At 50.5% G+C, this 25477-nt stretch overlaps 1 protein-coding gene across 1 annotated transcript in view; it reads left to right on the plus strand.

The window, feature by feature from the left end:
- Positions 1-25477, plus strand: part of mrvi1 (murine retrovirus integration site 1 homolog) — a 270208-nt gene that overhangs the window by 207615 nt on the left and 37116 nt on the right. The window contains exons 20-21 of the mRNA XM_038806059.1: positions 7401-7532; positions 16410-16563. Coding sequence (XP_038661987.1) covers positions 7401-7532; positions 16410-16563 — 286 coding nt within the window. The remainder of the gene's footprint in view (positions 1-7400; positions 7533-16409; positions 16564-25477) is intronic.

Genomic DNA, 25477 nt, shown 5'->3' on the forward strand with positions numbered 1-25477 from the left:
AGGCCCCAACTGCAGGGCCACTGCATAGCCAGTGAAGTACTTTATTGAAGTGTAATTACAGGTAATTTAAGAAAGCAACATCCCACAAACACCAATGTGATCAATCACCAGATCATCTTACTTCAGGTTGAGGAATAATCATGCCGTGGAAACTCTTGAGATGTTTCCCTCTTGTCCAAAGCAGGGAATATCCTGAACTATATTCTTCTCAATCACCTACATCCCGTGGCTGAGGAAATCCTCTCAGAGACACAGTTTGGCATTAGAATATTCAGAGGAACCTTTGACATGGGCCGGGATTCTCCCCTCCCGGCCGGCGTACGTCCGCGCATGCGCCGGAGCGTCAGCGGCTGCTGACGTCATCCCCGCGCATGCGCAGGGGAGGGGGTCACTTCCGCCTCTGCCATGGTGAAGACTATGGCGAAGGGGGAAGGAAAAGAGTGCCCCCACGGCACAGGCCTGCCCGCCAATCGGTGGGCCCCGATTGCGGGCCAGGCCACGGTGGGGGCACCCCCTGGGGTCAGATCGCCCCGTGCCCCCCCCCCCCCCACCGCCGGAGCCCGCCTGCTCCCGCCAGTAAGGTAGGTGGTTTGATCCACGGCGGCGGGAGAAGGTTGACAGCGGCGGGAGTTCGGCCCATCGCGGGCCGGAGAATCGCTGGGATGGGGGCCCGCCGACCTGCGCGGCGCGATTCCCACCCCCGCCGAATCTCTGGTGGCGGAGAATTCGGGAGACAGCAGGGGCGGGATTGACACCGGCCCCCGGCGATTCTCCGACCCGGCGGGGGATCGGAGAATCCCGTCGATGGTATTTGTTCCCGGAAATACCAAGAAGAATGTTGAGAACAACAGCAGGAACTCTTCATTGCATTCATCAACCTGACCAAAGCATTTGACTCAGTAAATGGTGAGGCTCAGTGAATTGAACTCCAATGATTTAGACGTCCAAGAAACCTCATCACAATCCTGCAATTGCTTCATGATGATATGACTGCAACTATTTAGATGGGAGGTTAAAACAGATGCCTTCAAAATACAGACCAGGGTCAAGCAACACTACGTGAGAGTCCCCATACTATTTACAATCTACCTGACAGTAGCTATTCAGCTCATCAAAGACCATCTGCCCTCTGACATCAGTATTAAATAGCACCGACCTGGAAACCGCTTTAACCTCAGTCACCTCCATGCCAAAACTAAAGTGGCCAATATAGGTATTAATGATCTACAATTTGCCGATTACTTCAGTGTCATTGCCCACACTATACCACATTTGCAAGCCACTCTTGATAAATTCAATTTTTAAAAAAATATTTAATTCAAGGTATTTTCATATAAACAAACAAAAGCCGAACAACCAAACAACTCTATAAATACCCAGCATGCACTCCCCCACTGCTCCCCTAATACCATCCCCTTCCCACATCCCACCATTGTAACCCCTTACCACGCCCACGAGGTTGCTCACCTACATCCCTGCTTTCGGCGGCTCTGAATCCCACCACTGAAGCAAAATCTGTCTCCGGGCTATCAAGGAGACAAAGACCAAAACATCGGCCTCTCTCACCCCCTGGACTCCTGTGTCTTCCAACACCCCAAATATCACCACCTCTGGACTCGGGACCAACTCCACATCCAACACCTCGGACATTATGTCCGAGAACCCCTGTGCCAGAACCCCCTCAGCTTGGGAACATGTGGACGTGATTCGCGAGCCTCCCCAAGCACTGTGCAGACCTATTTTCTACCCCGACAAAGAACTTACTCATCCTTGACACCGTCATATGCACCCTATGGACTACTTTAAACTGGATGAGGCTTAGCCTTGTGCACGACGAGGACGCGTGCACCCTCCACAAGGCCTCCTCCCATGTCTCAGCTCCCACCTCCCCTCTCAGTTCCTCCTCACACTTACGCTTAATGTCCCCCACCAGGGCTCCCTCCCAATTCATCAACTCCTTATAGACATCAGACGCCTTCCCCTCCCCTATTTTGTCCCTCAACAGCACCTTGCCTTGCAACTCGGGGGCAGCAGCCCAGGAAAGGGCGACACCTCTCTCCTTGCAAAGTCTTGAACCTGCAGCTACCTAAAGCTGTTCCCCTTGTGCAACTCGTAATCTTCCTCCAAATCCTCTAACTTTGCAAATTTTCTCCCTAAAAACAGATCACCAAATTGCTCATTCCCTGCCTACCACCAACCCTGAAACCTTGCATCCAACCTTCCCGGTGCAAACCTATGGTTGTTACAAATTGGTGCCCACACCAACGCACCCGCCACTCCCAAATGCTGACTCCACTGCCCCCACAACCTTAGGATCGACACCAGGACTGGGCTCATGAAGTACCTGGTCGGCGAGAAAAGGAGGTTCTGGAACATGAACAGAAACCTTGGCAGCACCAGCATTTTTATTATCTGCACCTGCCCTGATAGCAGCAGCACATCCCAGCTTTTAATATCTGCCTTCATCTGCTCCACCAGCGGAGTCAGCTTCAACTTGTGCAACTGCACCCAGACCCTTGGCCACCTTGATGCCCAATCAGTAAGAATGAACAACAACACCTCCTCCACAATAGTCCTCAATACCGGGGCCCGCAAGGCTGCGTACTTAGCCCCCTACTCTACTCCCTGTACACACGACTGCGGGGCAAAATTTGGTTCCAACTCCATCTACAAATTTGCTGACGATATGACAATAGTGGGCTGGATCTCGAATAACAACGAGTCAGAATAAATACAGGAGGGAGATAGAGAACCTAGTGGAGTGGTGCAGCGACAACAATCTCTCCCTCAATGCCAGCAAAACTAAAGAGCTGGTCATTGACTTCAGGAAGCAAAGTACAGTACACACCCCTGTCCGCATCAACGGAGCCGAGGTGGAGATGGTTAGCAGTTTCAAATTCCTAGGAGTGCACATCTCCAAAAATCTGTCCTGGTCCACCCACGTTGATGCTACCACCAAGAAAGCACAACAGTGCCTATACTTCCTCAGGAAACTAAGGAAATTCAGCGGGTCCACATTAACCCTTACCAACTTTTACAGATGCACCATAGAAAGCATCCTATCTCGCTGCATCACAGCCTGGTATGGCAACTGCTCGGCCCAGAACCGCAAGAAACTTCAGAGAGTTATGAACACCGCCCAGTCCATCACACGAACCTGCCTCCCATCCATTGACTCCATCTACACCTCCCGCTGCCTGAGGAAAGCGGGCAGCATAATCAAAGATCCCTCCCACCCGGCTTACTCACTCTTCCAACTTCCTCCATCGGGCAGGAGATACAGAAGTCTGAGAACGCGCACGAACAGACTCAAAAACAGCTTCTTCCCCGCTGTTAGCAGACTCCTAAACAACCCTCTTATGAACTGACCTCATTAACACTACACCCTGTATGCTTCACCCGATGCCAGTGCTTATGTAGTTACATTGTGTACGTTGTGTTGCCCTATTATGTATTTTCTTTTATTCCCTTTTTTTTCCATGTACTGAATATCTGTTGAGCTGCTCGCAGAAAAATACTTTTCACTGTACCTCGGTACACGTGACAATAAACAAATCCAATCCAATCTAATCCAATCCAAGTGTCTAAATCTCGCCCCCACCACCCTAAATGGCAACTCCCCTGACCCCCTTTCCAGCCCCCTAATCTCAATTGGGAACTCCTCACTCAACCCCATATTCAACTTGTATCCCAAAAACCGGCCAAATTCCTCTAAAATTCCTATGATGCCTCCGATACTGCCCAACCGGTCTGAAATATACAGCAGCAGGTTGTCCGCGTACAATGAGACCCTATGCTCGATGTCCTCCTGCTCAATCCCTCTCCAGTCCCTCGACTACCTCACCGCCATTTCCAGCAGCTCTATCATCAAGGCGAAGAGCAATGGGGAGAGTGGACATCCCTGCCTCATTCTCCGATGCAGCCCGAAGTACCCTGAACTCACTCGGTTCATCTGCACGCTCACCTTGTACAGCAATTGGACCCAATCCACAAACCCCTGCCCGAATCCAAACCGTCCCAGCACCTCCAGCCGATACTCCCACTCCACCCGGTCAAACGTCTTATCCACGTCCATCGCACTACCTCCACCACTTTCCCCTCCAAAGGCACCATGATTACATTAAGCAGCCTCTTCACATTCCCATTCACAAAACCGTTTGATCATAGCCTATCACCCCCAGGACACAGTCCTCGATTCTCAAGGCCAACACCTTTACCAACAGCTTGCCGTCTGCCTTCAGTAGTGATATTGGGCGATATGACCCGCACTGCTCCGAATCCTTCTGCTTCTTTAAAATCAGGGAGATAGAATCCTGTAACAGTGTAGGGGGGAGCTCCCCTCTACCCCTTGCCCTCACCAGCAGTGGCCCAGATCCTTCTTAAGATATTATAGAACTCCACCGGGAACTCGTCCAGCCTCGAGGGCCTTCCCTGCCTGCAACATCCCAATACTCTCCATCACCTCCCTCAACCTGAACCAGCCCCTCCTCTACCTTGGGAAACTCCAGCCCGTCCAAAAACTGCTGTATCCCCTTCCACCACACTCCCCTCTCCCGGCCGGGGGACTCAGACTCATATAACCTTCTATAAAACACCTCAAACAAGCCATTCACCCCCTCCAGGTTCATCACCACCTTATCCTTATCATCCCTCACTCTGTCAATCTCCCTTGCCGCCTCCTGCTTTCTCAATTGATGAGCCAACATCCTGCTCACCTTCTCCGCGTACTCATACACTGCCCCTCTGGCCCCCACATACTGTCCCACCACCTTCTCCATAGACACTAGCCCAAACTCCTCTGGTGCCTCCAAGTATCTCCTATCCATCCTCAAAATCTCGTCCACCAGTCTTGCCATCTCTACCCGATTCGGGGAGGGGGATATGTGGAAATTTGGAGGGAATGTCAGTGGTTCTGGTACAATTCTCCCCACCTCCGAACGCTACCCGCTTATTAACCAACACCGCCGCCCCCTCGCCTTCATATCCAACCCTAAATAGAACACCTGCCCCACCCATCCCTTCCTCAACCTCATCTGGTCCCCTATCTTCAGGTGCGTCTCCTGCAAAAAGGCCTCGCCTACCTTCAGACTCCTCACATGAGCGAATACACATGACCGTTCAACCCCCTCACATTCCACATGATTAGCCTGGTCAGGGGCTCCCATCCCCACCCCCTGCTGATCAGCCATACCCCTTTTTGGACCAGCCCCCAGCCCGCATCATGTAATCCGTCACCAATCTCTTTCCAAGTGTGCCACACCAACCACACCCTTGTCAGCAACCATCCCCTCTCTCTCTCTCTCTCTCCCCCCACCCTCAAACAAAGAACTAGCCCCATCCTGCCACGCCTGCCTCCTGGCAACCCCTACCTCATTCCAGCGAGCATGGTGGCCACTGCCCAAAGCCTCCGACCACCCCCCCCCCCCCCCCTCGTTTTAAAGAGGGCAGCCTTAACCTGGTTAATCCCAGCCATCCTCTTTGCCAGCTCTGCACCCAGGTCCTGATGCACCCGCAGCTCGTTCCCCTCTCGGTACATTTCCTAGTCTGCCTTGCTCATCGAAGGATCTTCTCCTTGTCCAGAAAGCGGTGCAGCTGCACCACCATCGCCCTCGGCGGCTCGCCCAATGGCAGCCTCGTCATCAGCGCCCTGTGTCCTCAGTTGACCTCCAGGGTCCGGTCAAAGGCCCCCTCCCCTATCAGCCTCTCCAGCATCCTTGCCATGTACACACCAGTTTCCGCACCTTCAATGCCTTCAGGCACCCTGACAATCCTGAGGTTTCGTCTTCTGGAGCGATTCTCAAAATCCTCCACCTTCTCCCTCAACCTTTACTGGCTCTCTCGCATCACTCCCATCTCAGCCACCAACAAGGCTAGCTGCTCCTCGTGCTCCCCCCACTGCCTCCTCCACTTCCTGGATCGCCAGACCCTGGGACTCCAGCCTCTGCTCCACTCACTCAATCCCAGATCTCATAGCTGGATCTTCCAGGGCCTTTTCCTTCTGCTGCTGAAACGTGTCATTGAGGAACTTCCCAACTGCTCGACCACATGGCGGGCAGCGCAGCCCCCTTTCTCCTCCGCTACCTTTTCCTGTGGCACACTACAAAGATACTCCTGATCCAACAGTTCTTTCCTTCTTGCACTACTCTCGTCCGCGTATCCATCCACCAGCCACACCAGAGGAGTAAAACTTTCCCCAGGCACTCCTGCATCTCTAGCTCTCAAATATTTTGTCCTTCAGGCGGGGAAAAGACCGAAAAAATCCGCCTTGAACAGGAGCCACCAAATGTGTGGCTGCTCACTCCATAGCCACCACCAGAAGTCCCCTACATACAAGAAAGTTGGCCTGTCCTTGAATGTTGCCAAAATAGAACATATATCAGCTCACACCTGGTCAGCCAAATATTCCACCTGCTAATGTACTGAGCAGTTGTTATCACCATGCTCCTATGTCAATAAAATATCTGGAATTGTCAAATGATGACAGTGAAACCATTATCGATTGTCGTAACATCCCATCTGGTTCATTAATGTCCTTTAGGGAAGGAAATATGCCATCCTTATTTGGTCTGGCCTACATGTGACTCCAGACCCACAGCAATGTGGTTAACTGTTAAATGCCCTCTGAAATGGCCTAGCAAGCCACTCAGTTGTACAAAAAAGAAATTAAACCGGATAGACTACCCGGCATTGAACCAGACACCGGAATCAACAACAGCTTGCGCAGCCCTGTCGACCCTGCAAAGCTCTCCTTACTAACGTCCGGGGGCTTGTGCCAAAGTTGGGAGAGCTGTCTCACAGACTAGTCAAGCAACAGCATGACATTGTCATACTCACAGAATCATACCTTACAGACAATATCCCAGACAGCACTATCACCATTCCTGGATATGTCCTGTCTCACCGGCAGGACAGACCAAGCAGAAGTGGCGGAATTGTGGTATACAGTTGGCAGGAAGTTGCCCTGGGAGTCCTCAACATTGACTCTGGACCCCATGAAGTCTCATGGCTTCAAGTTAAACATGGGCAAGGAAACCTCCTGCTGATTACCACATAGCACAGTGGGTAGAACTGTTGCTTCACAGCTCCTGGGTCCCAGGTTCGATTCCCGGCTTGGGTCACTGTGTGTGGAGTCTGCATGTTCTCCCTGTGTCCGCATGGATTTCCTCCGGTGCTCCAGTTTCCCCCCACATGTCCCTAAAAATGTGCTTGTTAGGAAAATTGGATCTTCTGAATTCTCCCTCAGTGTACCCGAACAGGCAGCAGAATGTGGCGACTAGGGGATTTTCACAGTAACTTCATTGTAGTGTTAATGCAAACCTACTTGTGACAATAAAGATTTAAAAAAAGGAAATGCAGCATCTTCCTTGCTTTTCTTTTACCTAATTCCGTCTCTCTTGCAGTCCTCCACTACATTCTTGGTGAACTCTGACCTTCGAGATGCCCAGCAGAGGCTTCTGGAGACCATCGCCGTGCTCCAACGTTTGGCTGTCAGGCTCTCCGGTCGAGCTGAAATGGTGGGGGCGGTTCGACAGGTAAGAACTGCTAAATAACTGGGAGAATTTAGTTCATCCAAACCCCCCTTTCCCTGATATGTGCCGTCCTACCTTCTCCCCAATGCTTCAATCTCCTCTACGTCTAGTAGGGCATCAGTGCCTTATCAGCCCATTTATACTATAGCTTACACCACAGGTCTACCATCCTGGGGTGTAAATTGTTCCTGTTTGCCAATTTACTCATACCTAAGGACCTGAGATTTCACCTTTCTCCCCGGATTTTGACTCCTTCTCCACAGTTTTCTTGGATCAGACTTGACTATCCCAGTTGTCATGTAAAAACCTCAATGAGGCCATCTCTGGCTCTTCATCACCCCAATTCCAATTTGAAATCCACTCTTGCCATGTGGATATCGCTGGCAAAAGTGTAATTTATTGCCCAAACAGTTATTGTGAGAAGGTGATATTGAACTGTTTTCTTGAAAATTGTTTGAGGGCCTTGCTTGGCCAGTTAATGTTAATAACTTCGCCTGGAAGTATTTTTGGAAGTTTGATCACGTAGCATCAGCAAACGTCGCATTTACCCTCTAGACGTTGTGCCCCCTAGAGTTGAGGGATTTTACTCCTAATTTCGAACTGGCAGCTATTGTGTGAGCAGCTCAAAGAACCCGGAGGCCTTCTATAAACATTGGCAAGGGAAACTGAGCTTTTTTTGGGGGGGGGGGGGGGGGGGTGGGGGGGGGGGGGGGGGGAGGGGAAACGGAGTGGGGAGGGAGGGTACTGTCAGGGGGAACCAAGGAAAATTTAAAAACCTGCAGCTATATCGTGCCTTTCAGGCTTCCAAAGCATTTTATATCCAGTTGAAGAGCAGTCAATCTCGTAATGTAGAGGGGGAGGGAAGAAGTGAAACTGAATCCAACCTAAACTCTCTCCAGTCTTTCCTCATTAGTCAGCCTTCTGGCTCCTCTTTGCGCTGTGGATCTCTCTTGTGACTCAGTGGCCAGAAATGGACCCTGGAGGGGCAGCAGGATGGCGCAGTGGATAGCACGGCGCCGAGGTCCCAGGTTCGATCCCGGCTCTGGGTCACTGTCCGTATGGAGTTTGCACATTCTCCCCGTGTTTGCGTGGGTTTCACCCCCACAACCCAAAGATGTGCAGGGTAGGTAGATTGGCCACGCTAAATTGCCCCTTGATTGGAAAAGATTAATTGGGTACTCTAAATTTATATTTAAAAAATGAATGGACCCTGTGCACAATATGATGTCTAAGACATGTAACATTTTGTCACAGCTTCCTCTGACCAGCATTGGATTTGTTATGTAGCTCAATATCCTATTGGTTTTTGAGTGTCACAGAGTCTCTCCTCCGATGTCACGTCACTGCCGCTACAGGGGAGGTGTAACCATACGTTTAAATACCAGATCTCCATAACCCTGAACAGTGCAAGCATTCCCTGAATGTAGAACCATCACCGTTAATGTCAGTTTTCTTTCTCTGTCAGAGAATGTAACTGCTCAGCCTGTGAATGCACTAACAGGAACACTAGGAATAGGACAAGGACATTCAGACCCTGATGCGTCATTCAATTAGGTCATGGCTGATCTGTATTTTCGGACACAATTCAGCGGATATTTTTTAAAATAATTTTATTCAAGTCATTTAACAAATATACGCAGAATATCAGAAGAACAACACATCAACCCAATAAAAAAACACAATCCTCCAACCCCCTCCTGACACCAACACCCCACCATATCCCACCTTCCCCATTTTAACCCCTTTCCTCCCCCCCCCCCCCCCCCCCCCCCGCCAAAAACCAAACCCTCCCCCTTGCTGATCCCTCAATTCTCCTTGAAGAAATCGATGAATGGTTTCCATCTCCAGGCCCTGGGTCACTGTCCGTGTGGAGTTTGAACATCCTCCCCATTCCGAGTCCCTCCAACACAACAAAATACTTCTCCGGACTATCAGGGAGGCAAAGGCCAATGCATTGGCTTCTCTTTCCCCACCTGGCCACCCGGGTCTTCCGACACACCAAATATCGCCACCTCCGGATTTGGATCCATTCCCACACCCAGCACCTCAGACTTCACGTCCGAGAACCCCTGTCAGAACCCCCTCGGTCTTGGACAGAGCCAGAACTTAATAATAATAATTGCTTATTGTCACAAGTATGCTTCAATGAAGTTACTGTGAAAAGCCCCGAGTCGCCACCTTCCTGTGCCTGTGCGGGGAGGCTGGAATGGGAATTGAACCGCGCTGCTGGTTTTGTTCTGCATTACAAGCCAGCTGTCTTAGCCCACTGTGCTAAACCAGCCCCAGTGGATGTGATACATAGAATTCATGGAATTTACAGTGCAGGAGGCCATTCGGCCCTTCGAGTCTGCACCAGCCCTTGGAAAGAGCACCCCACTTAAGCTCACATCTCCACCCTATCCCCGTAACCCCATAACCCAGTAACCCTACCCAACCTTTTTGGATACTAAGGGCAACTTATCATGGCCAATCCACCTAACCTGCACATCTTTGGACTGTGGGAGGAAACCGGAGCACGAGGAGGAAACCCACGCACACACGGGGAGAACGTGCAGACTCTACACAGACAGTGACCCAAGCCAGGAATCGAACCTGGAACCCTGGAGATGTGAAGTAACTGTGCTAATCACTGTGCTACTATGCTGCCCCCCCGTGAACAGCCCACACCTAACCCCCCAAAGAACCTGCTCATCCTCACCACCGTTATGTGGACCCTATTCACCACTTTAAACTGGATGATGCTTAACTTCGCACTCGACGAGGACACGTTCACCCTCTGCAAGGCCTCCTCCCATGTCTCTCCCACACCTCCCGTCCCAGCTCCTCCTCCCATGTGCACTTAATATCCTGCACCGGAGCGGACTCCCTCTCCATCAGTTCCTTATGAATATCAAACACCCTCCCCTCCCCTATTTCATCCTCCGATAACTGCTTGTCTTGCAACACGGGTGGGGGTAACCCCGGGAAGCCTGCAGCTCTCTGCTCACGGAATCCCGATATCTGCAGGTACCTAAAACCATTCCCCTTGGCAGCTCATACAATTCCTCCAACTCCTTCAGCCTCACATACTTGTCCCCAATAAGCAAGTCCCTGACATATTGAATCCCCATCTGCCGCCACCCCTGGAACCTCACGTCCAGCTCCGCCGGCACAAACCTATGGTGGTCGCAGATCGGTGCCCACAATGACAATCCCTCCACACCCTTTTTAAAAAAAATTATTTTTATTGGAATTTTTTACAGAAAATATAAAAATATAACAACAAGTATAGCAACAAGCAGTAATATGCAACTAACAGCCCCATAACACCCACAATTCCCCCCATACCGTAACATCACATGTATCACACTCTCCCCACCCCCCCCCAACAAGAGAACTTAACCATAAATTAAAATTAAATAAATCAAATTTAAATAAAATAAGCAAACATAATCAACGCCCCCCCCCCCCCCCCCCCCCCCCCCCCCCCGGGTTGCTGCTGCTACTGTCCCAGTACCCTATCGTTGAGCCAGAAAGTCGAGGAAAGGTTGCCACCGTTTAAAGAACCCTTGTACCGATCCTCTCAGGGCAAATTTAACCTTCTCAAGCTTAATGAAGCCCGCCATGTCATTGATCCAGGTCTCCACGCTTGGGGGCCTCGCGCCTCCACACCCTTAAATCCAAAACCACCTCTGGGCTCATGGAGTACCTGGCTGGGGAGAACGGCAAAGGTGACAACTACAATGCCCTCAAACTTGTTCCACTACACAACACTGCCTCAACCAGACCAACCTCTCCTCCACAGCCCACTTCCTCTCCATCCCAACATTTACCGCCCAATAATCATTTATCAAATTCGGCAATGCTTTCCCCCCATCCCCTCGCCCCTTTCCAAAAAGGACCGCCACACCTGCAGGGCCTTCCTCGCCCACACAAACCCCGAGATCAGCCCATTGACTTTCCTAAAAAAAGATTTCGGGATAAAGATAGGGAGGTTCTAAAACATGAACAGAAACCTAGGCTGCACCATCATTTTCACTGTCTGCACTCGCCCAGCCAGCGACCATGGCGAAAACATCCCACCTCTTAAAATCCGCCTTCATTCCCTCCACCAATCGGGCCAAGTTTATGCCAGTCTATGCAGCTGGGTCGAGCTCTGCGCCACTTGAATACATAGGTACCCGAAGCTCGTCCCCACCACCCTAAACGGCAACTCCACTAATCTTCTTTCCTTCCCTCTGGCATTGATTGGGAACACCTCACTCTTTCCCATGTTCAATTTATATCCCGAAAACCGGCCAAATTCCTCCAAGATCCCCATTGTCCCCCCAATTCGGCACATCGGGTCCAAAATATATAATAATAAAAGTCATCTGCATATAACGACGCCCAATGCTGGGAAACCGCACTGCTGCCTCATAGCGCCGAGGACCCAGGTTCGATCCCGGCTCTGGGTCACTGTCCATGTGGAGTTTGCACATTCTCCCCGTGTCTTTGTGGGTCTTACCCCCACAACCCAAAGATGTGCAGGGTAGGTGGATTGGCCATGTCAAATTGACCCTTAATTGAAAAAAAAAGAATTGGGTACTCTAATTTTTTTTCAAAATCTCATCTACCAGCCTTGCCCTCTCCTCCTGCTTCACCCGCTTCCTGTGCACCCATCCCTCCTGGGTCACTGTCTGTGCGGAGTCTGCACGTTCTCCCCGTGTCTGCGTGGGTTTCCTCCGGGCGCTCCGGTTTCCTCTCACAGTCCAAAGATGTGCAGGTTAGGTGGATTGGCCATGCTAAATTGCCCTTCGTGACCAAAAAGGTTAGGAGGGGTTATTGGGTTACGGGGATAGAGTGGAAATGAGGGCTTAAGTTGGTCGGTGCAGACTCGATGGGCCGAATGGCCTCCTTCAGCATTGTATATTCTATGTTCTATGTTCTATCCCTTCCTCAGCCTCATCTAATCCCCCAACTTCAGGTGTGTCTCCTGTAAAAACACCACATCCGCCTTCAGACTCCTCAAATGAATGAACACACGCAACCATTTAACTGGCCCATTTCGCCCTCTCACATTCCACATGACGAGCCTTCCCCTACCAATCAGCCATATCCCTTTTTGAGCCAGCTCCCGGACCACTTCACTCACCTGTCCAGGCTCGCCTTTGGATGTCCACCATCATCTCTCCCTCCCCAAATGCATCACACCAACCACATCCATGTCAGCAATCCTCCCCCCCCCCCCCCCCGACTCCACCCTCAAACAAAAAACAACCCCACCCCAAACCCTCCCCCTGGCAACCCCCCACCACTCCCATTAACTAGCTTGCCCAGCAAGCCCCCCCGCCCCAGGGCCTCTGACTTCCCCTCACCCTTCCAATCTACCCCTGCACCCGCTCCCCCGAACCACCAACAAACAAAGAGAAACAAAAGGCTCACTCACCATCACCGCTCCCCCATTGAAACCCACCCCAAACTACCCACCTCATACACTTAACAATGAACACAATGCTCCTCTCCAAAGTTCAGTGTCCTCACAAGACTCCCAGTCCATGGTCCCTCAAAGAATCCACCGCTTCCTCTGGCTGACGAATCAGAATAGAACTCCTGTTTCTGATGTGTCACGCACAAGCGGGCCGGGTACAAAACCCTAAATTTCACCCACTTCTTAAAGAGGGCAGCCTTTATCCAGTTGCATCCGACCCCCCTCTTCGGCAACTCTGCACCCAGATCCTGATATACCTGCAGCTCATTCCCTTTCCAGGTGCATTTCCTGGTCTGCCTCATCCATTTCAGGATTGTTTCTTTGTTCAAGAATCAATGCAGCTGCACCACTGTAGCCCTCGGGTGGCTCCCCCACCTGCAGCCTCCTATGCACCCTATCCACCTCGAGGGGCCGTTCAAAGGCCCCCCTCACCCATCAACGTCTCTCGCATACTTGCCACATACTCGATGTCCTCAGCCATCCCAACAATCCTCAGGTTCTGTCTCCTGGAGCAATTCTCCATGCCCTCTAATTTCTCTGTTCTGGCTGTCCAAAACCATCCCCAACTCTGTCTCCAACAAGGCCATCCACTCCTAATGCTCCCCCACCACCTCCTCCACCTTTTGAATCGCCAGGCCCTGAACCTCCAGCCTCTTCTCTATTCTCTTACTCACAGCTCTGAATGGCTCCACCATCTTAGCCAGATCTTGAATGAAATGAAATGAAATGAAATAAAATGAAAATTGCTTATTGTCACAAGTACGCTTCAAATGAAGTTACTGTGAAACGACCCTGGTCGCCACATTCCGGCGCCTGTTCGGGGAGGCTGGTACGGGATCTTCCAAAGCCTCCTTCCTCTGCTGCTGGAATTTACTATTCAAAAACTCCACCAGCTGCTCCATCGACCACTGGGCGGGCAGCGCTGCCCCCTTGCCCTCTGCTAGCTTCACCTGTGGCGCACCACAAAAACCTTCCTCATCCAGCTGCTCTCTCTTTCTCATGGCAGTTCTCATCCTCTGATCCATACACCCACATCATCAGAGGAGTATTACGCACCTTTTACCCTCAAAACCAACCCCCATAAGGGTGGGGTGGGACCAACAAAATCTACCTTGAGCGGGAGCCACAAATGTGCGACCACTCACTCCATGGCCACCACTGGAAGTCAGCACGATTCAGTGGACTTAAAACTATGTCAGCTTTTGGCCATGTTTGGCAGCTGCTGAGAATCACCCACTATTCAACTGCACTTTGCCGATCCTGCCAGCAGGGAGGGCTGCTCTCAAATAGGGGTGCCATTTTGATCGATAACCCCGATCTTTCCCCCTCTGCCTTTCAGCCCCACCGCCCCTCCCTGCTTTCTGGTCCCCCTCCTATCCCAACATTGTTGAGACCCCAGGGAACCCCCCTTCTCCCAATTGGCAAGGCCTCCCCTGGTCCGGCCCCTGACAGTACCAACCTGACACCTGGTCACCCTGGCATTACCAGCCTGGAACCCTGGCAGTGCCAGGATAGCATTGCTAGGGCAGCCAGGTAGCACTGCCAGTGACATATTGGCAGTGCCAAGATGCCCAGGTGCAAGGAGGATTGCCAGGGTACAACCCTGATATGTCCCTGGCCACCCGGGGATCTCCAATGGCCCGCGAGACCCCCAGAGGTGCCGTTATGCCTTTTCCACGTTTGTGTGGACCAGTACTAAACAGCGCCCTGGTGAGGTCTCACAGGTGCGGCCATTGACTCCCTAGGCATCAGGTGAATCTGGCATTCGGATATTTAAATGAGCCATTAGCTGGGTGGTGTGAATTGGCCCAGTGCCTGGCATGGAGCCCCATTTGGGGCTCTGGCGTGATTCACCCATTCCGCCCGGATCTGTGCCAGACGCAATGGGGTCGCTGAATCGTACCCGTAATTTGATTTGCCCGCTTTGGTTCCATGCCCCCTGATATCCTTGCCCAACAGAAATCTATCCATCTCAGTCTCAATCGCTCCAATAGACCCCCAGCATCAATAGCAGAAGAGAATTGCAGATTACCCCCTCCAGTTTGAAGAATGATATTACCCCGAACGCCCAAGCTCTAATTATGCCACATTGTTCTGGATTCTCCGAGCATAAAACAATATTAATATTTCTGTCTTATCTACCCTATTAAATCCTTCTTATGTTTCAAACATTGCCTGAATCTATTATGTTCAAGGGAATCAACCAATTTTTTGAGTGCATGTAAAAGATCCCATGATGTTACTTTGAAAAAGGGGAAGGTGGAGAATCTCTGGTGTCATGAACAATAACGATTCCTCAATCAACGTCAGAAAAATAGATCATCTGTCCTTATCACATGGCTGTTTATGGAAGCACAAATCGGCTGCTGCGTCTCCTACATCACAACATTGATTACACTTCAAAAGTACTGTGTTGGCTGTGGAGCATTTTGAGATATCTGGTTGTCATGAAAAGCGCTATATAAATGCAAGTCTTTCTTTGCAGTATATTTCTGGTGAATCTGCATTGCACCCCTCCAAAGCCAGCATATCCTTCCTGAGGTGCAGTACCCAGAACAGAACAAAGTTACTCCGGTGGGCTCTAACCCGCATTCTATACAACTCGAGCAAAACTTCCATCCTTTTGAGATAAAAGCCAACATTCCATTTGCCTTTTAAATTTTTCCTTTTGTCCCTGACCACTACATTTTATTGATTTCTGTATTCCTATTCTTATAGCTCTCTGCACCTCCACTGTTGAAAATACTCTATTCTATTTTGGATCCAAAGTGCATGACCTCACACTTTCCCCTATTGAACTCCATCCACCACAATGTTTGCCCACTCATTTCATCTTCAGAAATAACAACTTGCCTTTATATAGCACCTTTAATGCAGCAAAGTGTCCCATGTCATTTCACAGGAACCTTATCAAATTAAATTTAATCAGCCATGATCTTATTGTGGAGATGCCAGCGTTGAACTGGGGTGAGCACAGTAAGACGTCTGACAACACCAGGTTAAATTCCAACAGGCTTGACCTGTTGGACTTTAACCTGGTGTTGTAAGACTTTTACTATGATCTTATTGAGTGGCGAAGCAGGCTTCAGAGGCCGAAAAGCCCACTTTTGCTCCTCTTTCATATGTTCATATATAGGTGGTAAATATGACACCAAGCCACACAAAGCAATATAGGGCAGGTCACAAAAACATATTTAAAGAGATAGGGTCCAAGAAGGATCAAGAGGTAAAGAGGTGGAGAAGCCTTGGGAGAGAATTCCAGAGCTTAGCACCCAGGCAGTGGAAGTCATGGGGCCAATGGTGGAGTGATTAAAATTGGGGATACACAGAAGACCAGAATTGGAAGAGTGCAGATACCTCAATCTATCAATGTCACTTTAGTATTTGAGTGTGCCCTCTGGTTAATCTGAGGGTATGTTGCATGTTTACAGGAGAAACGAATGTCCAAGGCCACAGAGGTGATGATGCAGTACGTGGAGAACTTGAAGAGGATGTATGAGAAGGATCATGCTGAGCTAACGGAATACAAGAAGCTGGCCAATCAGAATTCAAACCGTAGCTACAGTCCGTATGGAGACAGTAGCGGTAGGAGCACGTAGTCCTATCTGGGTTTCTGGGTCAGTGCTGAAGAAGCTTTTGGTCTGTGATTAGCAGAGAGCTGGTCACTTGCGAGAGGGTTCCAAGCAGAGATCATGACTCCCAAGCACAGCAAAGTTGAGAGACTTTTGCGGTGTGCTTTGCGGCGGTGGAGGTGTCCCACCATCGGCCGGCGGCAGGATCTTCCAGTCCCGACACTGTCAATGGGTTTCCCAGTTGTTCGCACCCTTCGGCATCAGGGAACCCACAACGGGGGGGGGGGGTATTTATTGACAGGAGCAGAAGATCCCACTGGTGGGAACGGATGGAAAATTTTGTCCCTCAGTCTCATGGCAGTTGACTAATGGGTGAACGAGCAACATGATGGGTATAAAATTAAAGCGTATGGGATTAGGGATAGTGTATTGAGATAAACAGAAAACTGGTTGCCAGAGAGGAAATAAAGAGTAGGAATTAAGGGGTCTTTTACAAATTGGCAGGTAGTGACTAGTGGGGTACCGTAAGCATCGGTGCTGGGATCCTGGCTATTCACAATATTGGGCGGAATTCTCCGCCAGGCCCGACGCCTTCATGAAACCCGGAGAGGTTCACCACGGCGTCGGAGGCCGCTCCTGGCCCCCTATTCTCCCCCCACCGGGGGACTAATAGGGCTATACCGTGAATCTCAGCCACCGGGCCTTGTCGCTGGCGTCAAGGCTTGGCGCGCCGAGAATGACGCGGCCGACGCGCCTAATGACGTCAGCTGCGCATGCGTGGGTTGGCCGGCTCCAACCCGCGCATGCGCGGCTGACATCACGACGGCTCAAACCCGCGCATGTGCGGTTGCCGTCACGACGGCTCAAACCCGCGCATGCGCAGTTGCCGTCTTCCCCTCCGCCGCCCCACAAGACGTGGCGGCTTCATCTTGCGGGGCGGCAGAGGGGAAAGAGTGCGTCCCGTTGAGACGCCGGCCTGACGATCGACGTCCCCTCCCAAGGACGGTCGTGGTGCTCAGTCCCCTGTACGCCCCCCACAAACCCCAAACGGGCGTCTCACGCCATGTTCACGACGGCAGCGACCAGGTGTGGTTGCCACCATCGTGAACCGGTCGCGAACGGCAGGCCGCTCGGCCCCTCCGGGTCGGAGAATCGCGGGCCACCGTGCAAAACGCGACACGCCATTTTTGGGGGGTGGGAGAATCGCGGGAGGTGCAAGAGTGGACCTCCCGCGATTCTCCCACCCGGAATGATTTAGATGAGGGAACGAAATATAACATCTCCACATTTGCAGATTACACCAAGTTGGGTGGGAGGATGAGTTGTGAGGAGGGTGCAGAGATCCTTCAGTGTGATTTGGACAAGTTGAGTGAGTGGCCAAATGAATGGCATATGCAGTATAATTTGGATAAGTGCGAGGTTATCCACTTTGGTAGCAAAAATGGGAAGGTAGGCTATTATCTAAATGGCCATTAATTAGGAGAGGCGAATGTGCAACGAGACCTGGGTGTCTTTGTTCACTAGTTGCTGAAGGTAAGCATGCAGGTACAGCAGGCAACAATAAAGGCAAATGGTATGTTGGCCTTCATTGTGAGAGGATTCGAGTACAGGAACAGGGAGATCTTGCTGCAATTATACAGGGCCTTGGTGAGGCCACACCTATAATATTATGTGCAATTTTGGTCTCCTTATCTGAGGAAAGATGATCTTGCTCTCGAGGAAGTGCAGCAAAGGTTTACAAGACTGATTCCTGGGATGGGAGGAAAGATGTATGAGGAGGGATTGAATCAGTTAGGATTGTATTCGCTGGAGTTCAGAAGAATAAGGGAAGATTTCATAGAAACCTACAATATTCTAACAGGACTAGAGAGGATAGATGCAAGAATAATGTTCCCAATTGTGGCCAAGTACAGAACCAGGGGTCATAGTCTAAGGATATGGGGTAAGACCATTTAGGGTAGAGATGAGGAGAAAGCTTTTCACCCATAGAGTGGTGAGCCTGTGGAATTCACTGCCACAGAAAGTAGTTGAGGTGAAAACATTGTATGTTTTCAACAAGCAATATAACACTTGAAGCAAAGGGGGTCAAAGGATATGGGGGGTAGACAGGATTGGATTATTGAGGTGGATGATCAGCCATAATCATAATAAATGGTGGAGCAGGCTCGAAGGGCTGAATGGCCTCCTCCTGCTTCTATATTCTATAATGTCATAAACAAATTCCTGGTTTTATCCCACTGCTAATCCTTGTGTAATCCGAGTCTTGTCCTGTAACTGGTTTTATCCTGGTCTAATCCTCAACCCAGGCCAATATAACATTCTTTTATTTTAAATGTGTTCTAATTCCCCTCATCCTCTTTTAACCATGCTGACTCCTGGGTGGGGCATGGGTTTAGGTTTGACCATGTGTGCAATTGAACAGCATGCAGTCTATTCAACTGACCAAACCCCATCCTGTCCGCAAACCATGGGACAATGAAAAGCTCTCAGCAGGAACCCTCACCAATTTGCCTTCTCTCTCCCTTCAACCCAAGGCCAATGGTTGCACCTTAAATGCTGCGTCAGTCACAATTAGTAAACTCAGTTCCTTCCAGGATCTAAGGGGATGTTAAAGCATTAACAGAGTATACAGGGGAGTGAGATTAGGCGAGGTGGGATATTACTGGGCATGGGTGTGAGGAGGAGAGTGGGATTTGACTAGCTGGTACATTACAGGGTATGGGGTGTGAGGGGGAGAGTGGGATTTGACTGTCTGGGATATTACAGGGTGTGGGGTGTCAGGGGGAGAGTGGGATTAGACTGTCTCGGATATTACAGGGTATGGGGTGTGAGGGGGAGAGTGGGATTAGACTAGCTGGGATATTACAGGGTATGGGGTGTGAGTGGGAGAGTGGGATTAGACTGTCTGGGATATTACAGGGTGTGGGGTGTGAGGGGGAGAGTGGGATTAGACTGTCTCGGATATTACAGGGTGTGGGGTGTGAGGGGGAGAGTGGGATTAGACTGTCTGGGATATTACAGGGTATGGGGTGTGAGGGGGAGAGTGGGATTAGACTAGCTGGGATATTACAGGGTATGGGGTGTGAGTGGGAGAGTGGGATTAGACTGTCTGGGATATTACAGGGTATGGGCCGTGAGGGGGAGAGTGGGATTAGACTATCTGGGATATTACAGGGTATGGGCCGTGAGGGGGAGAGTGGGATTAGACTATCTGGGATATTACAGGGTATGGGCGTGAGGGGGAGAGTGGGATTAGACTGTCTGGGATATTACAGGGTATGGGGTGTGAGGGGGGAGAGTGGGATTAGACTAGCTGGGATATTACAGTGTATGGGGTGTGAGGGAGAGAGTGGGATTAGACTGTCTGGGATATTACAGGGTATGGGGTGTGAGGGGGAGAGTGGGATTTGACTAGCTGGGATATTACAGGGTATGGGGTGTGAGGGGGAGAGTGGGATTAGACTAGCTGGGATATTACAGGGTATGGGGTGTGAGGGGGAGAGTGGGATTAGACTACCTGGGATATTACAGGGTATGGGGCGTGAGGGGGAGAGTGGGATTAGACTGTCTGGGATATTACAGGGTATGGGATGTGAGGGGGAGAGTGGGATTAGACTGTCTGGGATATTACAGGGTATGGGATGTGAGAGGGAGAGTGGGATTAGACTAGCTGGGATATTACAGGGTATGGGGTGTGAGGGGGAGAGTGGGATTTGACTAGCTGGGATATTACAGGGTATGGGGTGTGAGGGGGAGAGTGGGATTAGACTAGCTGGGATATTACAGGGTATGGGGTGTGAGGGGGAGAGTGGGATTAGACTACCTGGGATATTACAGGGTATGGGGCGTGAGGGGGAGAGTGGGATTAGACTAGCTGGGATATTAAGGGTATGGGGTGTGAGGGGGAGAGTGGGATTAGACTGTCTGGGATATTACAGGGTATGGGGTGTGAGGAGGAGAGTGGGATTAGACTAGCTGGGATATTACAGGGTATGGGGTGTGAGGAGGAGAGTGGGATTAGACTGTCTCGGATATTACAGGGTATGGGATGTGAGGGGGAGAGTGGGATTAGACTGTCTGGGATATTACAGGGTATGGGGTGTGAGGGGGAGAGTGGGATTAGACTGTCTGGGATATTACAGGGTATGGGGTGTGAGGGGGAGAGTGGGATTAGACTAGCTGGGATATTACAGGATATGGGGCGTGAGGGGGAGAGTGGGATTAGACTGTCTGGGATATTACAGGGTATGGGGTGTGAGGGGGAGAGTGGGATTAGACTGTCTGGGATATTACAGGGTATGGGGTGTGAGGGGGAGAGTGGGATTACACTGTCTGTGATATTACAGGGTATGGGGTGTGAGGGGGAGAGTGGGATTAGACTGTCTGGGATATTACAGGGTATGGGGTGTGAGGGGGAGAGTGGGATTAGACTAGCTGGGATATTACAGGGTATGGGGTGTGAGGGGGAGAGTGGGATTAGACTGTCTGGGATATTACAGGGTATGGGGTGTGAGGGGGAGAGTGGGATTAGACTGTCTGGGATATTACAGGGTATGGGGTGTGAGGGGGAGAGTGGGATTAGACTAGCTGGGATATTACAGGGTATGGGGTGTGAGGGGGAGAATGGGATTAGACTGTCTGGGATATTACAGGGTATGGGGTGTGAGGGGGAGAGTGGGATTAGACTAGCTGGGATATTACAGGGTATGGGGTGTGAGGGGGAGAGTGGGATTAGACTAGCTGTGATATTACAGGGTATGGGGTGTGAGAGGGAGAGTGGGATTAGACTAGCTGGGATATTACAGGGTATGGGGTGTGACGGGAAGAGTGGGATTAGACTAGCTGGGATATTACAGGGTATGGGGTGTGAGAGGGAGAGTGGGATTAGACTAGCTGGGATATTACAGGGTATGGGGTGTGAGTGGGAGAGTGGGATTAGACTGTCTGGGATATTACAGGGTATAGGGCATGAGTGGGATTAGACTAGCTGGGATATTACAGGGTATGGGGTGTGAGGGAGAGAGTGGGATTAGACTGTCTGGGATATTACAGGATATGGGGTGTGAGGGGGAGAATGGGATTAGACTAGCTGGGATATTACAGGGTATGGGGTGTGAGGGGGAGAGTGGGATTAGACTGTCTGGGATATTACAGGGTATGGGGTGTGAGGGGGTGAGTGGGATTAGACTAGCTGGGATATTACAGGGTATGGGGCGTGAGGGGGGGAGTGGGATTAGACTGGGATATTACAGGGTATGGGGCGTGAGAGGGAGAGTGAGATTAGACTGTCTGGGATATTACAGGGTATGGGGTGTGAGGGGGAGAGTGGGATTAGACTAGCTGGGATATTACAGGGTATGGGGCGTGAGAGGTAGAGTGGGATTAGACTGTCTGGGATATTACAGGGTATGGGGTGTGAGGGGGTGAGTGGGATTAGACTAGCTGGGATATTACAGGGTATGGGGCGTGAGGGGGGGAGTGGGATTAGACTGGGATATTACAGGGTATGGGGCGTGAGAGGGAGAGTGGGATTAGACTGTCTGGGATATTACAGGGTATGGGGTGTGAGGGGGAGAGTGGGATTAGACTAGCTGGGATATTACAGGGTATGGGGCGTGAGAGGTAGAGTGGGATTAGACTGTCTGGGATATTACAGGGTATGGGGTGTGAGGGGGAGAGTGGGATTAGACTGTCTGGGATATTACAGGGTATGGGGTGTGAGGGGGAGAGTGGGATTAGACTGTCTGGGATATTACAGGGTATGGGGCGTGAGGGGGAGAGTGGGATTAGACTAGCTGGGATATTACAGGGTATGGGGTGTGAGGGGGAGAGTGGGATTAGACTATCTGGGATATTACAGGGTATGGGGTGTGAGGGGGAGATTGGGATTAGACTGTCTGGGATATTACAGGGTATGGGGTGTGAGGGAGAGAGTGGGATTAGACTAGCTGGGATATTACACTGTATGGGGCGTGAGGGGGAGAGTGGGATTAGACTGTCTGGGATATTACAGGGTATGGGGTGTGAGGGAGAGAGTGGGATTAGACTAGCTGGGATATTACAGGGTATGGGCCGTGAGGGGGTGAGTGGGATTAGACTAGCTGGGATATTACAGGGTATGGGATGTGAGGGGGAGAGTGAGATTAGACTAGCTGGGATATTACAGGGTATAGGGCGTGAGTGAGATTAGACTAGCTGGGATATTACAGGGTATGGGGTGTGAGGGGGAGAGTGGGATTAGACTGTCTGGGATATTACAGGGTATGGGGCGTGAGGGGGAGAGTGGGATTAGACTAGCTGGGGTATTACAGGGTATGGGGTGTGAGGGGGAGAGTGGGATTAGACTAGCTGGGATATTACAGGGTATGGGGTGTGAGGGGGAGAGTGGGATTACACTGTCTGTGATATTACAGGGTATGGGCCGTGAGGGGCGGAGTGGGATTAGACTAGCTGGGATATTACAGGGTATGGGGTGTGAGGGGGAGAGTGGGATTAGACTGTCTGGGATATTACAGGGTATGGGGCGTGAGGGGGAGAGTGGGATTAGACTGTCTGGGATATTACAGGGTATGGGGTGTGAGGGGGAGAGTGGGATTAGACTAGCTGGGATATTACAAGGTATAGGCCGTGAGGGGGACAGTGGGATTAGACTATCTGGGATATTACAGGGTATCGGGTGTGAGGAGGAGAGTGGGATTAGACTAGCTGGGATATTATGGGGTGTGAGGGGGAGAGTGGGATTAGACTAGCTGGGATATTACAGGGTATGGGGTGTGAGGGGGAGAGTGGGATTAGACTGTCTGGGATATTACAGGGTATGGGGCGTGAGGGGGAGAGTGGGATTAGACTAGCTGGGGTATTACAGGGTATGGGGTGTGAGGGGGAGAGTGGGATTAGACTAGCTGGGATATTACAGGGTATGGGGTGTGAGGGGGAGAGTGGGATTACACTGTCTGTGATATTACAGGGTATGGGGCGTGAGGGGGGGAGTGGGATTAGACTAGCTGGGATATTACAGGGTATGGGGTGTGAGGGGGAGAGTGGGATTAGACTGTCTGGGATATTACAGGGTTAGGGGTGTGAGGGGGAGAGTGGGATTAGACTGTCTGGGATATTACAGGGTATGGGGTGTGAGGGGGAGAGTGGGATTAGACTGTCTGGGATATTACAGGGTATGGGGTGTGAGGGGGAGAGTGGGATTAGACTATCTGGGATATTACAGGGTTAGGGGTGTGAGGGGGAGAGTGGGATTAGACTGGTTCATCCCTCCAAAACCTGTTGAACAGCTACAGGGCACAAATCAGGAGTGTAATGGAATGCTCTCCATGTGCCTGGATTAGTGCATCTGCAACAACACTCAAGAAGCTCAACACCATCCAGGACAAAGCAGCTCACTTGATTGCTTCCCCTTCCACAAACATTCAATCCCTCCACCATCAACAAACAGTGGCAGCCGTGTGTACCATCTACAAGATGCACTGCAGTAACTCGCCACAGTTCCTTAGACCACTACTAGAAGGACAAGAGCAGCAGATACTTGGGAACACCATCACCTATAGGTTCTCCTCTAAGTCACCCACCGCCCCGATTTGGAAATATATCGCTATTCCTGCACTGTCGCTGGGTCAAAATCCTAGAACTCCCTCCCTAACAGCAGTGTAGTGTACTTACACCTCAGGGACTGCAGCGGTTCAAGAAGGTAGCTCACCACCACCTTCTGAAGGGCATCTTGGGATGGGCAATACATGCAGGAAAGCAGCAAAGCCCACATCCCGTAAATGAATTTTAAAAATACATTACAGGGAATGTGAGGAGGAGAAAGGGATTTGACTGGCTGGGATATTAAAAATTACAAGGAGTAAAAAGTAAATAGGATTAAACTGGGTAGGATATTACAAATTACAGGAAAGTGAGGAGAGTGGGTTTAGACTGGTTGGGATAAACGTTCGCCGTTCCATCTCCTTCAAAGTTGGCATTTCGTATTCAGCAGCTGAAATGCTTGAGTAAGATTTAAATGAAGTAGCGAGTGTTCAGTGAGCAGTCACACGCCACGGAAGGAAGGCTCAAAATAAAATCTGAGAACGAGTTCTCAAATTGGGAAGAGTTCTTGCTCCTTCCGGATGTATGTTTTTATTTCTCAGAATGGGGTTAAAATTGGGCAACTTCAAAGAGAGTTGCAAGAGAAACAAAGCAAGCGGCGGGCACTCATCCAACTATGGCATTCTTTAAATTCCCCCGCAGTCATAAGTAGACCAGGCAAGAAAAAATTTGTAGCATTAATTCATGAACAGTAGGTGGCAGAATTGAACTATCCAAAGGAGTCCCCGTTGTTTCCATGACATCCCTGTCTAGGATTCCCCCCTTCATCCTGGCCTGCTATCTCACACTCGCTCTTTACTTTATCAGAGGGAAACTCACAGTCTGCGCAACCAGAGTCAGGAATCACAGTCTCCGTCTTTGACCTGAGAGTTTTTAAAATGGTAACATTGGTGAGAATCCCTCCCAACTTTCAGATCCTCAACGCATCAAAGACAAAATGCTGAGTTTCAAATTGTCCTTTTACTTGCAAACTTTTTCTGACAATGTTACAGCAGAGGACGTAAGAAATAGCAGCAAGCGTAGGCCATTCAGCCCCTCAACCCTGTTCCATCATTTCATAAAATCTATTGGTTGATCTTCAACTCCACTTTTCCATCCAATCCCCATATCCCTTAATTCAGTTAATGTCTAAATACCTATCTTTCTCTGACTCAATGACTGATCATTCACATTCCTCTCGGATGGAGAATTTAAAAGATTCACAATTCTCTGAGCGAAGAAATGTCTCCGCATTTCAGTCCCAAATGGTCAACCCCCTTTCCTGACTCTGTTGCCCTTTGTTCTAGATTCCCCAGCCAGCCATTTAACAGGTTTCCATGTTTCAATGA

Source organism: Scyliorhinus canicula, chromosome 9, assembly GCF_902713615.1.
Source record: "Scyliorhinus canicula chromosome 9, sScyCan1.1, whole genome shotgun sequence".
NCBI lineage: Eukaryota > Metazoa > Chordata > Chondrichthyes > Carcharhiniformes > Scyliorhinidae > Scyliorhinus > Scyliorhinus canicula.